Source organism: Brienomyrus brachyistius, chromosome 9, assembly GCF_023856365.1.
Source record: "Brienomyrus brachyistius isolate T26 chromosome 9, BBRACH_0.4, whole genome shotgun sequence".
In the NCBI taxonomy this organism is placed as follows: Eukaryota; Metazoa; Chordata; class Actinopteri; order Osteoglossiformes; family Mormyridae; genus Brienomyrus; species Brienomyrus brachyistius.
In genome coordinates, this window is record NC_064541.1 from 24,337,464 (window position 1) to 24,353,989 (window position 16,526).

The 16,526-nt window shown below is 44.1% G+C and overlaps 1 protein-coding gene across 5 annotated transcripts in view; it reads right to left on the reverse strand.

The window, feature by feature from the left end:
* bbs9 (Bardet-Biedl syndrome 9) overlaps positions 1-16,526 on the reverse strand; it is a 106,982-nt gene that overhangs the window by 55,954 nt on the left and 34,502 nt on the right. For all 5 annotated transcript variants that reach the window (XM_049024805.1, XM_049024806.1, XM_049024804.1 and 2 more), the window contains exon 18: positions 10,736-10,888. In XM_049024805.1, coding sequence (XP_048880762.1) covers positions 10,736-10,888 — 153 coding nt within the window. The remainder of the gene's footprint in view (positions 1-10,735; positions 10,889-16,526) is intronic.

The window sequence follows — 16,526 nt, forward strand, 5'->3', positions numbered from 1 at the left end:
GACCCGCAGGCGCCAACCGAGCCCCAGCGCAGGCGAGGCAGGGCGAGCCAGGGGGCAGGGCGGGCGGGACCCCAGCCCTGCGTCTGTGTCCCCTCCCTTTACGGGACACAGACATGACCCCAGGTTGGGGTCGAGTTCGCCGGGGCGAGGGAGAAACTGTCACAGGGGGCGCCTCGGGAGCTGCTGCAGCGCGGTCAGGAACTGGAGCGCTGACAGGAGCTGCAGGTGACTGCAGTGGGGGCGCCTGCCCGGGAGCTGCAGCAGGTGGCTGCAGTGGGAGCGCCTCTGCAGGGACAGGAGCGCGGTCAGGAACAGGAGCGCGGTCAGGAACAGGAGGTGGCTGCAGTGGGGGCGCCTGCCCGGGAGCTGCAGCAGGTGGCTGCAGTGGGGGCGCCTGCCCGGGAGCTGCAGCAGGCGGCTGCAGAGGGGGTGCCTCTGCAGGAGCTGGAGCGCGGTCAGGAACTGGAACACGGTCAGGAACAGGAGCTGGCTGCAGAGGGGGCGCCTGCCCGGGAGCTGCAGCAGGCGGCTGCAGAGGGGGCGCCTCTGCAGGAACTGGAGCGCGGTCAGGAACGGGAGCTGGCTGCAGAGGGGGCGCCTCTGCAGGAACTGGAGCGCGGTCAGGAACGGGAGCTGGCTGCAGTGGGGGCGCCTGCCCGGGAGCTGCAGCAGGCGGCTGCAGTGGGGGCGCCTGCCCGGGAGCTGCAGCAGGCGGCTGCAGTGGGGGCGCCTGCCCGGGAGCTGCAGCAGGCGGCTGCAGTGGGGGCACCTGCCCGGGAGCTGCAGCGCGGTCAGGAACAGGAGGTGGTTGCCGTGGGGGCGCCGGCCCGGGAGCTGCAGCGCGGTCAGGAACTGGAACGCGGTCAGGGACAGGAGCGCGGTCAGGGACAGGAGCTTGCTGCAGTGGGGGCGCCTGCCCGGGAGCTGCAGGTTGCTGCAGTGGGGGCGCCTGCCCGGGAGCTGCAGGTTGCTGCAGTGGGGGCGCCTGCCCGGGAGCTGCAGGTTGCTGCAGTGGGGGCGCCTGCCCGGGAGCTGCTGCAGCAGGGAGAGGGGGCGCCTCAGGAGCTGCTGCAGCTGGGGGCTGCGCTGGCTGCACGGGTGGCTGCGCAAGCGGTGGCGGCTGCGCAGACGGCAGCGCAGAGGGCGGCCCGGGCTCAAGGGCCGTAGTTGCCAGCGGAGGCGGCTGCGCAGGCGTCGGTCGTTGCGCCTGCTCGGGAGCCGGGTCCGCGGATAGAGGAAGTGCCTGCTTCTCAGTAGCAGGCTGCAGAGAAGGGGGTTGTACGGATGGCGGAAGCGGCGGCGTCGGCAAGGGGTCAGGAGCTCGTCTAAGACGAAGTAGCTCCTGCAGGTCCTCCGCGAGGTGCTCGAGCTCGTCCGGTCCCGACCTGGGGGTGAACGACTCGAATCCTTTCTGGAGCCTTGCGGTGAGGAGCGTTGCTGCGGGACCCTCGGGAATGGCTGGGTCCCCGATCACCCTCCAAAATAAGCCCTGGAGGGCGAAGAACTTATGCGCCAACCGTTCCTGAGGCGAGGGTGGTACCTCGACAGGAGGGACTGGCCCGTCGGGCAGCGGAGGCACGGTCGCTGTCCTCCTTGGGAAGCGGGGTACTCGCGGGATCGCCTCTCCACCTGCGCGGATACCGCCCCGATTACTCAGTCCCTTGGGGCAGTACTGGTGCAGTGCGAGGGGTGGCAGCTCATCCTCCGTAGGCGGATTAACGCCCGGAATTAGGACGAGCTCCTCCTCTTCATCGTCGCTATTATCCCAGAGCCGGGACAGGAAACAAGCTCCGGACTGGAGCGGCTTGACCTCTGGGGCTAGGACCGGCTCTCGCTCTCTACCCTTGTTAGGGAGCCCAGGGCTTGAGAGCGAGCAGGCCCCTAAAGCGATCGATTCCTCCGGTGCCTTTCTTCGTCTCTGCTTCCTCTTCTTCGGTGGGTCTGTCATTCTGTCACGGGACGAGGTGAGCGATCGCGAGCAGAGCGGCGATCGTGCGGGAAAGGAGCTGGCAGGCAACAGTATACGGGAAAACGGGGGTTTATTCTGGCTTCGGGGAGCCGGGAACACTGGACGCAGACTGACTTCAACTGACATTAATGACAGACAAAGCAAACTGGGGAGACCAGGACTTAAATACACGGAACCAGACAGCAGGAAACAAGACACGACTGGGCAGGATCAGGAAATCACACGTGGGTAATTAGGGGGCGTGGCACACAGGAGGAGCGGACGAGCCGGGCATGACAGTAGCATTAAAAGTACTTACAGCATTATAATATAAAGTTGCTAGTCTTTATAATTGTTTAAAATAAAGTTAATTTGCCTACACAAGGCTGTGCTTTACTATTTGGATTCCACCGGGGTGAGCTTCTGCAGATATCAGTGGGGATAGCAGGACATACTTAGCAAGAGTTACATGAAATCTACTTTGGTGGGATCTCATTAGCATAATCTTCCCAACATTCACTTTGAAGTTCCCATACTCAAATTAATGATCTCATATGGAAAATGGAAGTAGAGTGTGGAAATACACAAGAGACCTAGACAAAGAAAAACTAATTTAACTATGATCAATTTAGGATACACAAATATATCCACCTAATCTAAGGTTTTCAACAAAGTTAGTTAAAGTTAGCTTTTGAGAGTCAGGGAGAAAATATATTTTCATGCATATAGGCAGTTTCTGTTCTTGTATGAACAGTGGCGGTGCAAGAGTAAACAAAATTATTTGATGTATATTAGACGGCTTATAGATAATCATTTACAACGGGTCACTCCCTGGTAATTTTAGTGTACCTGAATATGCAAGCATATAAATGTACTTCAATATTCCTTCATTTTACACCTCCGTTTATGCTATGTATTTCCAGATAATTAATTCTCTGAAGACTCTCTTTTTGAGAGTTTTTTTTTCTGAAAAAAAAGCTCTTTTTATATGCAGTAATGGAAAAGAGTTGATACATCACAGTAAATTTCATTTTAATATGCATCTACCTAAGAGGTATTATGCACCTGAAATTAAGATGAATTATCCTTCTATGTCATTTTCTACATGTACACTAAGCATTATGATACAGACATACAGAACTTCATGGTCTCAGGCAATCTAAAGATTATTCAAGATTATTTGCAAACACAGAGTGTCTAATCAAAGCTGTATAAAATCATAGTGAGCCCTTAAAAAAGCACTGGGATGAAAGTGTCCTTCTAACTAAGAAGAATTAGACGATGTCCTAATTTAAGAGTGCCATTTTCAGTAACAAGGTGCAGCAAGTTAACTGATACATATAAGAACTATTTAGAAGCAGTTAACTGCCATCTGTAAAGTGCTGCTAGTGCATGGTTGTGCAAGTATGTGCCCTGAGATGGACTCCCATCCCATCGAGGGTATACCCCAGCCTTGTGCCCTCTGCAGACTGCCCCATAACCCAGTTCAGGATAAGAGGTTGGAAGATGGATGAATTTTAAGATGGTTGATAACTGTAATACATAAAATACACCAAGGCAGATGGAAGAATGCACTGTGTTTGCATAATTATTTATACTGCAGTCATGTTTCCATATTTAGTAGCCGGGTTGCCTTCCTGGCCCTTTAATTAGCAAAGAAAGTCAAAGTAATTTTAGCAATACACATATAGACCCTTTAATTAACAAACTGACCACTCTTCAAACTTGCCTCCCATCCTGCTATAATTTAAAAATGAGTCAACTTTTTCTCTGGCCAAAGCTCTTAAAAGTAATATCACTGCTTTGACACCATACTAAAGCCAGCACTTGCATCATAAACAAGAATTGCATGGAATGACATTAACTTCCATCATCCACAATGCCTTGCTCTATACTTAATACATAAAAAGACAAACAACTACATTTTTGCAGTTTAAAAAAGCAAAAACAACACACTAGCAAAATTACTGTTTTTACTTTTACACAGTTGCAGTTTTTCTTTTTAAAAATAATTATGGGATTGGGAAAAATAATAACAAGCTAATAAAACATTACTACCAAGCATTAAATATGAAGTAAGACCAACCTTAATCTTCAAAACTGCTTCAATCCATCTCGAAATGTTGTCGCATAAATCTTGAACACTATGTTGCTACGTATTGAGATATTGGGTCATTCTTCTACAATAGGGGTTCCCAATTTTTTGGTCTTCGTGGACCGATTTACGTCATACTGAACTGTCATGGATTGATCGGCGATTTCATAATTTTAAATGTTTCCATTTATTTCACATGGGGACAGGACACATAAACATGAGTATAGTCTATGTATAGTTTTTTGGAAACTAACCCACCCCACAAAATCTCCAGCGTTCCGTAACTGGGTGGAGTACTGGTACTGGTAGTAGTACGTGGACTAGCGGTTGCGAACCACAATTCTACAAGATAAGCCCCCCCTTCCTTGAGTGATTTAAGAGGTGGAAGTGTAATTTTGCTGAACGTCCCATAAAGGCTCGATGAGATTTGATGCCTGGGGAGGCCAGTAAAGGTGCTGACATCATCTTGGCTTCTATGAATCCATTCCTGACTTTGTTTTGTGGTGTATATGGGAAAATTATCATCATGGAATATGGGAAAATCTTGAGGGAGTAGCGTTTTCACCATGTGGTCCTACAAAATGACCTCATAGGTACACAAATTTGCATGATAAGGATTTGATCAAATGACTCCAACAATTGCTGCCCAATAAAACAGACACTGTGGGTCAGAGGCATCCTTTGGCTTTCTCCAAATCTAAATGTGTCAGGATATAAAATACTGTGCAAAAGTATTTTTTTATGATTTTATGTCTGCCAAAATGTCACCTCAGTAATTGCAGAAACAATCCAAAATACCCATCTATTTCACTCAAGCAATAGTACACAATGTTTGGCTCATGAGTCCCTCATTGAGTTCCATCCATCCATCGATCATCTGTAACCCCTTATCCTATTCAGGGTTGCAGGTGGTCCAGAGCCTATCCCAGAGGCTATGGGCACACGGCAGGGAACAATCCAGAATGGGGTGCCAACCCATCACAGGATATACACACACACACACACATACACACCATTCACTCACACAGCACGCCTACGGACAATTTGATAACTCCAGTCAGCCTCAGCATGTTTTGGACAGTGGGGGGAAAACTGGAGTACCAGGAGGAAACCCCACGATGACACAGACAGAATATGCTTTTGAAGAGTGGAAGTAATTCTTCCGAATGTCTGAGCTCCTCATCCTATCTCTAAGGCTGAGCCCAGTCACTCTGTGGAGGTAACACATTTCTGCCGCTTGTATCCTTGATCTCATTCTTTTGGTCACTACCCAGAGCTCATGACCATAGGTGACGGTAGGAACGGAGATCGACTGGAAAATCCATATCTTGGCCTTCGAGCTCAGCTCCCTCTTCATCACGAAAGAATGATACAAAGTCTGCCATTACTGCCAACGCTACAACAATCCATCTGTCAATCTCCCTCTCCCTTTTTCCCTCACTCGTGAGCAAGACTTCAAGGAATTTAAACTCCTTCACTTGGGGCAGCAACCCATCCCCCACCCGGAGCGGGCAATCCACCCTTTGCGGTTCAAGAACCATGGCCTCGAACTTGGAGGTGCTGATCCTCATCCCGCTTGCTTCACACTGAGCTGCAATCCACCCCAGTGCATGCTGCAGGGTACAGCGCAATGACAACAACCAGACCACATCATCCAAAAAAAACAAAAAAAAATTTTCCTCCTGGGAAGCACACGTTTCATTGCAAGAAAATATTTATTAATTAAATGTGGAACCCATACAAATAGCAAAGGGAACATCTCACCAATTCTGTGTATTACAAAAAATAGCAGATACTGAGGTTTCTGAACATCTGTCCTACATCAGGCAGGTGCAATTTCCTGGTTGGCATATAGAGAGGTACCAGCTTGAAGTGCTAATGATTCAGATGTGTCACGGGAGAAATTTTTCATCTAATTAAAAAAAAAAAAAAATTACTTATCTTCCTGTTTAGATGACCACAGTCAGGCATTCCAGTCCAAAATTATAACCAATTGCATCAGTTAGGCAAGAAATGATGATTTATAAGTAATATTCTGAACATGCAAAAGAAAAAAAATCCAATAATTCTTGTAAGTTTATGATATTTTAACAAGCCATAAGTACAAAACAGAACTGGGTAATCTCGGTGTCATCTATGATATGTGGTGGATCACTTTCTAAGTTAGTACGGGTTCTGCGCTTAAATTTAGTGTATAATGTTTGTCCTCTAATTGTGTTCTGATTTTACATTTGCTGCCCATTTACTGGCTATGCCCAGAATGCAGGAAAGGGGCGCTAGGCACCAATGCTATGTCATTTGGTGGTATGGGGAAGAGAAAAGGATGAATGTCCGGGCCATGGGCTTGTCTTGCCATTAAGAGGGTAGATCTCGGCTATTTTCTGCTAGGAAGACACTTCACCCTCTGTTCCCCCAAGTGACCCCCCTCGATGTATCAGTTTCCCAGGGCCTCCATGCCCTTGATTACCTGGTGGTGATGGACTTTTCATCTGGATACCCATAGCTTGGGGAAGGACCTACTCTGCATTGTCAATCGGCACCATGGCCTAGATACATTTTTTTCGAGCACTTTCAACATTTTATATATAAATACGGGATGGCTTCAGTATCTCAACATGGCACATACAGGCGTGCAGGTGCACACTAAAGTGGCCACTTTACATCACTTTGGATTCTGGGTAAATACCCATGCGCCATGGGAAAAACAAGCAAACTTCAGACACAGGACAGGGTGTGGATTCAAACCACAGCCCCCCCCATAACAATGGTGACATTTGGCAACAGTGCAACCCACTGGACCAGCCTCAGTCACCTTTAATTTATTTATATAAGCCATGAAATTCAGGTGATCTCACGCAAATAATAAGAATAATATAGAGCTTATTCATTTTGGGGAAAAAATGCCAGAAAAACATGTCAGTCACTTCAGGCTTTAGTGGCATAAGAGCAACAACTACCAATGCGCAAAATCTCAAAGCACATATGAAAATACCTGGATACTGCACACAACTTAACAAAATTCACTCTGCTCTTGGTTAAAATACTTCCTCATGTCCTAAATTCCTAAACAGCTGCTTGGTATTGGGACAACACAATCAGGGTTCCTGGGTTCCTAACAGGGTTTTCCTGAATTGGCGCACAGTGGATTTTTTTTAAAAGAAACTTCTTCAGTTAATGAAATAGTTCTCATTAGCTTTAAAGCTTTGCATCTGTTTTTATTGATAAATTGAATACAACATAATATATTAAATAACCTATAGCACTTGATTTCAGGCTTTGAGTTGCACTGTAAAGCTCTGTTTTTGCAGTAATATTGCATCAGTGAAGTCAGCAGGGGCTTCGTTAGCCATCGAAAGGCTACGGCATTTCCGGCCACTGCCTTAAGAATAGCTCATTTTCACATGTTTTTCTAATCTCAAAAATCCTTTAGTAAAGTTAATTTGTGGAAAAACAAAAGCAATATGGATGTTTGACTGGTTAAGACAGAAAAAAATAACTTTTCATCCTGATTTCTGTCAAAAAGGTCTTTAAAATGATTTGAGTAAGATACTAAAATGACAAAAAAATAAATAAATGACCGTATAAGGAAATATTTGTATCATGACCTTAGTATAGTGGAGAGGAATGTGCTTTAATGATCCACAGAGCTGGAACTTCGCTCTCAGTAGGGCCTCCCTTGGAAAACAGTCCTGACAAACTACGATCCAAAAAAGAATCCCAATGAAATGTACCAAACAAAACAAGTGTAATGTTCCCAGAATATGGTTATCAGGTCCCACCCCTGGAACAAAGCCAGAGGGTGGTGTTCACGGGTGAAGGCCTAGTGGCTGGGCCACCCAAGTTACCCAGCCGAGATCGAAATGGATGGAGCCATCTTGTGGGCTTACCACCCCGCAAAATGAAAGGTGAGGGTTAGGTAAAGTGCCATTTGGGCGGCAGGCATGAGTGGGAAGGAGCCAGATAGATTAGACCTTAGCAACAGATACTGGTTTTGGGAACATAAATATAACCTCTATGGCAGTACTTAATTTGTAAATCAGAAGGTGCTGGGAACGTGAAAGGCATATGAGAGTGGAGGGATAGTGAGGTGGGCGCAGGTCCCGGGATGCGTACAAAACACGGTGCTGAAAAAAATTATTTTTAAGAATACATCTCATACAATAAAGAATGTGAGACTGGTTGAAAACGGGTCTGTAAATTAAAATATATACTTATTTTATTTATTTTATTCCCAGAAAGCTGCCAGATCAGTGAAAATAGGTGCCAGAATGCAGAAAGTCAAAAACAGTGAAATCCCAGACTGTGTTCCAGCAGGATCTGCCACAAATTATGCATTTGTGATGAGGAAGGAGCCTGAGCTAGTATAAAAGACGGAAGAGTATCAGCTAGATAGTGTTGGTGTCAACTTCACGCACAGTGTGGGCTCTAAAAGTAGTCATTGGGATCAGAAATGCAGAGGTTTTCCAAGAGTACCATAGGGTTGTCTTTGTGCGACAGCGAGCTGCAGACATACAAAAACTCTGACTGATATTTGGAGTTTGGAGTACCCAGCCTTCTCAGAGAAAGCAGGTGAGGCGCTCAAAATGACAACACCTCAGTGTTATTATAGTTTATATTTTAAATTTAGTTTTTACTTTTATATTATTTTTACTTTTCATATAAAATCCAGTCTAATTTTACTTTTCAGTGAGGTTTTGTTTTGTTTTAAAGAAGTATTTCTATCCATCCATCCATTTTCCGCTGCTCATCCTCTTCCAGGTCACGGGGGCAGCAGTCTAAGCAGACATGCCAAGACCTCCCCCTCCTCAACAGCCTACTCCAGCTCCTCCAGGGGGATACCAAGGCATTCCCTGACCAGCCAAGAGATAACATCTCTCTAGTGTGTCCTGGGTCTGCCCTAGAGTCTCCTCCCAGTTGGACTTCCCTGAAGTACCTCTCCAGGAAGGCATCCAACTCTATGCCTGAAACATCTCAGCAGGCTCCTTTCAATGTGGAGGGGCAACAGTGGCTGTACTTGGAGCTCCAAAGTCTATGTTTAAGGCTGAGCTCTGACACGCTGTTTGGTCTCATTTTTGAGTCACTACCCAAAATTCTTCACTACAGGTGTGAGTAGGAACATAGTAAATCAAAAGCTTTGATTTTTGACTCAGCTCTCTCTGCACCATAGCAGACCAGTACAATGCCCGCATAACTGCTGACACTGCCTAGATCTACTTATCCAGTGATCTACCACTTCAATCGTTCCTCAATCGCAAACAGCAATGATGCGATCCTGAGGTCACCGACCTGGACAACCTCCACCCCTTTACTGCACCTAGAAATTCTGTCTATAAAAATTATGAACGGAATCGGTGACAAAATGCAGCCCAACACCCACTGCAAAAGAGTCTGAATTTCTGCCAGCAATGAAAACCAAGCTCATGCTCCATTTACACAGGGACCTAATGGCCTGTAACATAAAGCTCTGGCACCCCATACTCCTGAAACACCCTTCACAGGACCCCCCAAGGGACACGGTCATACGCCTTTTCCAAGTCCACAAAAACACATGTAGACTTGGAGGGCAAACACCCTTGAACCCTCCAATATCCATGTGAGGGTAAAGAGCTGGTCCAGTGTTCCATGATCACGATGAAAGCCACATTGTTCCTCCTGAATCTGAGGTTGAACAAACAGATGTTTCCTCCTCTTTAGTACCCTAGCACAGGCCTTTCCAAAGTGGCTGAGGAGTGTGATGCCTCTGATGTTGGAACACAATCTGTAATCCAATTTCTTAAAGTTTGGGACCACCACCCTCATCTGCCAATCCAAAAGCACTGTCCCTGATCTCCCTGAAATTGTGAAAGAGGCACGTCAGCCAAGACAATCCAACAACATCAAGAGTTTACAGGAATTCAGGGTGAATGCCATCCACCCCCAGAGCCTTATCACTGAGGAGTTTTTTTTTTTAACTACCTCAGTAATCTAGTGATGAGTGCATCCTCCTCCAAGTCCTCCTTCAATGAAGGCATGTTAATAGATTCAAGAGGTCCTTGAAGTGCTCCTTCCACCATCCATCAATATCCCCAGTTGAGGTCAACAGCAGTCCATCCCTGCCATAAGCAGCATGAGAAAAGCTCTGCTTCCCCCTTGTGATTCGCCTGACAGTTTCCCCATACTTCTTCTCAATTCTCAATTTCAGAGAAATAAGCAAAGTAATTAGATTTACAGTGAAAATCTTCAGTGATAGCTTACTTGTGTTTTACCAAGAGCACCTTTCCTTAATATAAAGTCAGTATGGTCCTCAAAGTTTGATTGGTAAGACCTGTAGCCTAAGAGCTAACATTTTAGATATTAATTCTGAATCTGAATTTAATAGAGCTGCAGACCATCCAACTGACAACCTATGTGACTTACGGCTCATATGATCAAAGTTATTAACAGATAAACATATTAATTCTGTAGCAAGTAACTGATGTTACCTTACACAGTACTTCCTGTAACAACTAAACACCAAACTATTTTGTAAGAATTCATTATGTATACCATTGTGTCAAGACTTGTAAAAATGCATAGCTATGAGATATTAGAAGATAGGCAAAGAGACAGAATCCCACCTTTGATGTAGTTTGGTACTTTGTTATTGTGTGAAGCCTTTCCCTGAACTGTGCCCCTGTGGCTACATGCCCATATGTACAGTAGTAAACCCTTACTTGTCGGTAGGTTCCCTCCATCAAGGTATCCAAATTCTGCAGTGGAGCTGGAGTCTTGTCTTTAAAGCGAGTCAGTAGTCGCCGCTGGATGGCGCGAAACTGCACTGCCCTCTCCGACAACAAGTCATGATACTTCCCTGCATTTACACGCAGCTGCAATGCAAGCAATACAGTATTCAATACAATGTTACTGCAACCTCAGATTATAGCTAGCAAAGTTGTTAAGGTACATACAGCACTGGGCAATTAAAAACAAAAAATTGGAACAAATAAAGCATGAGTATAACACTGCCAAATGGCACACAAAGCACTTATCGTGAAATACACAAATACAACAGAGTCTGGCACAGGAAACTGACATATACTGAACAGTCTACAAGAAATGCATACTGTAAGGCAATCTATATTATACAAAGTAGATCACATTGGGCATATTGTCAACTTCCTGCTCATTTAAACAAATCACATTCTATCCTTAGTAAGAACTCAGGACAACTCAGCACGAAGAATGTGTGACTGTTTCTGGAAGGAGTATGGTAACCCATGCAAAGTTAACTTTAGAAGAGCAGAGATTTTGTTTCCAAAATAGTAGCTATAGTCAGTCAGGAACAGCTGCCACTTCTGCGCTATCTTGATATTGAATGAAACACAATTTAGTGAACTAGAAAAGATGCTGTCAGGACAATGGGGACATATTCACCAGACATTCCAGTCATCCCTGCCCCACATCTAATCCTCATTCCCCCCGAACCCCACAACTAGATTTAGGGCTTTAGGAAATGAGAGCATGAGAGCAAACTTTACAGTTGGCACAATGCAGTCAGGCAGGTGATGTTCTCGTGGCATCTGCCAAATGCAGACTCGTCCATCAGGCTGTCAGTGCCAACGTGCTTCACACTGCTCCATCCGACGTTTGGCATTGCGCTAGGTGATGTGAGATTTGTATGCAGCTGCTAGACCATGTAAGCTCATTCCATGAAGCTCCTGGTGCACATTTTTTATGCTGGGGTTAAAGCCAGAGGTCATTTGGAACTTGTAGTTATTGCAGTCTGTAGGACACTGACGACTGTCACGCACTATGCACCTCAGCGGCCCCGCACTGTTACTTCACCTGGTCTGGCACTTCGTGGCTGAGTGTCCGTTGTTCCTAAACACTTCCACTTTATAATAATACCACTTAAAGTTGACTGCGGAATATCTAGCAGTTAGAATTTCACATACTGATTAGTGCATAGGTGGCAGCCTGTAACAGCACCATGCTTGAATTCACTGAACTCTTCTGAAGGACTTCTATAAAATATGTAGGTAAACCTGACTGCATTGCCAGTTGCTTGATTTTATATACCCGTGGCAATGGGGCTGAATGAAACACAATTCAATGACTGAGAAGTGTAACCCAATACTATTGTCCATAGAGTGTATAACTGAACAAAATCTATTTATTTTTGCACATTCTACTGACATGGCAATTTGCTGAATAGCTCCCCACCAAACAGGTAGTTAACAGCATTTCTTTGTCTGTGTCATAATGCTCATTTCTTAAATATGCCATAGAATGAAAATCTGACTTTACCTTGGTATAACTGAATAAAGACTGTTCGGTACATGCAATGACACACCATAAATCTCAAACACTGTTCTTCTGACTTCCAAATATAAATCTCACATATGTAGAAGAACGTTTTGGGTGTAAACTAAGAAATGTTTGAGTTGTATTCGCATCCAGTGACCTAAGGAAATTTGGTATCTGAGACTGGAGAAAATGTCTGGTCTGAAAGTATCTTCATAAATGTGTATTTGGGAAATGATGCAAAGATGTTATCAATGAAAATATCTTTAAAGCACAAAATGCCTCTTCTGTGCCATTCTTGAAATACAGGATCAAGTAAAGATGGTTGAAAAAGACATTTGGATAAAATTAGACTTAAAAGAGAGAAATCTTACAAACCAAAGAATGCTGTCTGAGCCCACACCCTCACAGTGTGCCAAACAACCAGACTGTCGATTAATTAGTTAGGGGGGAGAGGGATTGAGGATCCAAGCAGTGATGGAATTGAAATATTTTTAGCAGAATTAAACTCCATTGACATCCACAACGGACATGTATCCTGGTTTTGGAAATAGAACCAAAATGCAAGACACAGTATATTAGCGGCCTAGTAGTAATAGCAGAAGTTAGGCATCACTTTTAGATTTGTGAAGATGAGGATGTTTGCCCCTCCATATACAGTATAGGACAATATATCTGAATCTAAAAAATAAAAAAAAATGATTTAATTATAAAGGTTGGCATAGAATGAAACAGATGATCAACCCCCATCTTCCAGATCTCTGAGATATCCTCTCGACTGCAGAGTGTGACGGCATTTGGCTCTATGGCCTGGTCAAAAAGTACTGGACTATAATGGATCTTTTAGATGAGTTCCTGATTGGAGATTGTAGGGTTGTGACTGTTGAGAGTTAGCAAGAACTGAATCATGAGGCACTAGTACACCAATTTTATGCATGTGATAAAGCTTGGTCCAAAGTGAAGTTTTTTTAAGGTTGTAAATATGTAAATACACTCCACTTGGTCGAATGCATTCTCCGCATCCAGGCAAGGGACACACTCAGGAGCCTGACTGGAGGAGGAGTACAAAGTGTTAACTAGCCGACATACAATATATTTCCAAAAGTATTGGGATACCTGCCTTTATACACACATAAACTTTAATGACATCCCATTCTTAATATATATACACTTTAATATGGAGTTGGCCCACCCTTTGCAGCTACTGTATACTGTAACAGCTTCAACTCTTCTGGGAACTCTTTACAAGGTTTAGGGGTGTGTTTATGGGAATTTTTGACCATTCTTCTAGGAGAGCATTTGTGAGGTCAGGCACTGATGTTGGATGAGAAGCCCTGGCTTGCAGTCTCCGCTCTATTTCATCCCAAGTGTGTTCTATCAGGTTGAGGTGAGAGCTCTGTGCAGACCAGTCATGTTCTTCCATACCAGACTCACTCATCCATGTCCTTATGGACCTTGCTTTGTGCACTGGTGCGCAGTCATGATGGAACAGAAAGGGGCCATCCCCTTTTATTATCAGGAGAGAGCATATGAAGATCTAAATGGTTTTAAAAGTTCTCCATCGAAGTACTATAGTTGGAAATTCAGTAGTATGATGTCCGGCGTAGAAGTTCCTGAATCTGTCATTAATTTTAGACTTATCCGAAGTAACTTTGCATCACCCATTCTAATTATTGAGATGTGCTGATTTGTCACAAGGGATATAAATCCCACAGCTTCTGGGTTAGGCTCTGGACCCCCCACAACCCAGAAGGATAAGATTAAAAAATGGATGGATGGATGGATGGATGGATGGATGGATGGATGGATGGATGGATGGATGGATGGATGGATATAAAACCAACTGTTGCTCTTCAAAAGCTGGCATTCAATTGAATGTGCCGAGAGGAGGCTGAATTTAGTTTGGGGTTCTAGGCTTTTGGCCTCAGCATAAAGCTGATCTTTCTTTCTTTAACTTGATTGGCTAATTCTAGTCACTCCCTGTGGGTATTTTTCTTCATATGCACAATATTAAAATAAATAATTTGTCCCCTAAGCTGTTTTCAAAGCATCCCAAACAGTCAGACTACAGGTTTCAGGGGTGGTGTTTGCACAGAAAAAAAGTTTTTTTTCTACTCAGTGAATTTCACAAAGTTATTATCTGACAAAAGGGTCGAACTAAAACACCAGTGTCTTTTCAATTAAGGAACATCAGGAAAGGTCAACACATACCGACTGTTAGTATCTGATATTACATTGGGTTGCTCAAAGGAGACATTTTGATTTATGAGAACCGAAACCCCTCTGGCTTTATATATTGTACAGTGGAGGCGAAAAAAATTAAAAGTAATAATAATCAGTCAGCTGCAATTGCCAAATAGACATTCGTAATAGTTACAATGTAGCAGGGAGGTCGGGGACAATGGGGAGGTCTATAAAAGAATTCTGTAGGACACAAACCTTCAAAAGATTCCTCTAAGAACAGAATGTGCAAATCTCGCTATTTGCTCCGTCCACCTAAATTGGTGACTTTGGCCATTAGCTTGGAGTTGTTCCCACTGAGGCTAGAACAGACATTCTCTAGATCTCTAACATGCTGGCTGAGATCATTCGAAGCAAGCTTGAGAGATCCTAGTCGTTGGCCGTGGTCTTCCACTGCAGATTGGACTTGGGCAAGTTTATTTTCCAATTAGGCTAAAAGAATGTTTAAATGCGAAGATTGCCTCCATTATTAAGCTAGTCACTGACTCGCCTTTTTTCCCCAATTTCCCACTCTTTGAAACCATTTTGTCACTCTTAGAAGACATTAACAAAAGAAAAAATTGAAGATGTTTAGAAGTTTGGTTGCGAAATAAAGAGAGAAAGTAGTAGAAAAAAATTAATCGTAAGCGGGAGACCCTATACTGTACTGTATGACACTTCTACTCCATGTGGCTGCCGACCAGAAGTCCAGCAATAGGAATTTTTCAGCTCCATTATAATGTTATAGAACTACAGTCCGTCATTCACAGAAATGTTGTTATGCACCGTATGACTGTGGAGATATTGGTTCTGTGTGAGCCATCTCACTGCCTGACCGTAAACCAGCCAGAGCAGAGCTCATCAGCATATTAATGTGCCCACCAAAAAATGGAAAAAAACTTGTTTCAATCTAGGGCCAAATAATATGATTGTAAATGGGCCTGTAAATACAAGGAATTCTTCAACATACCATGACATCTTGGACAATTCTATGCTTCCAAATTTATGCGAACAGTTTTGGGAAGGCCCAAAACAGCATGACTGTGCACCAGTGCACAAAGCAAGGTCCATAAATGCATGGTTGGATGAGTTTGATGTGGAAGAACCTGACTGTCCCACACAGACCCCTGACCTCAACCCCTTCAAACACCTTTGGGATGAACTAGATGGAGATTACGAGCCAGGATTCACACCCAACACCTGTGCCTAACCTCACAAATGCTCTTCTGGATGAATGGGCAAAAATTTCCACATACATTCCATGAACTTCGAAAGCTTTCCCAGCTGCAAAGGTTTTTAGGTGGAAAGTAGCGGGAGAATATTTTAAACTGAAACTGAAAAAACACTTCTTTACACAGGATGAGGTTAGAGTATGGAATAGTCTTTTTGCTAGTGTAGTGCAAGCTAAAACCATGGGCTCCTTTAAATCAGAGCTAGATAAGATTTTAACAGCTCTGAGCTATTAGTTGAGTTTTTGCTTTTATTGGTCCATTATCGATAATCGGATCGTGCTATCTCTAATAAAAATGCACACTTGATCAGATCCAAAACTGTAACTGAAATGACAGAGGGGAGCAAAAAATTGGAACTACAAGATATAAAGCAGCAAAAATGGAGCCATGAATCTACCATCTAAATTTATTCCATGGATCTTTTTTGCAGGCTTGCCAGGAATATTGTACAAGTCAGTGCTTCTAAAACTGTAGGGCACAAGATCATTTTATGAATATTCTGTAATAAAATGTATATTAATTTTTGGTTGCTAGTCTCCCCATTCTGCAATTTTTTTCTGTAGCAGTGCAGTAGCCAGTTGCAAAATGTATTGTGTGGAACATTTATCATGGGAGAATGTAATCATTCCCTAGTCTAGTCCAGTCTAGTCAGTGGTGGCACCGGAAAGATCAGGCACAGATCTTAAAATCTAAGTATGTTATAAATGGTGCACAGGTGATATTAAAAGAATATCTTAAGATGGTTGACACAAATTCACTACCAGTATAG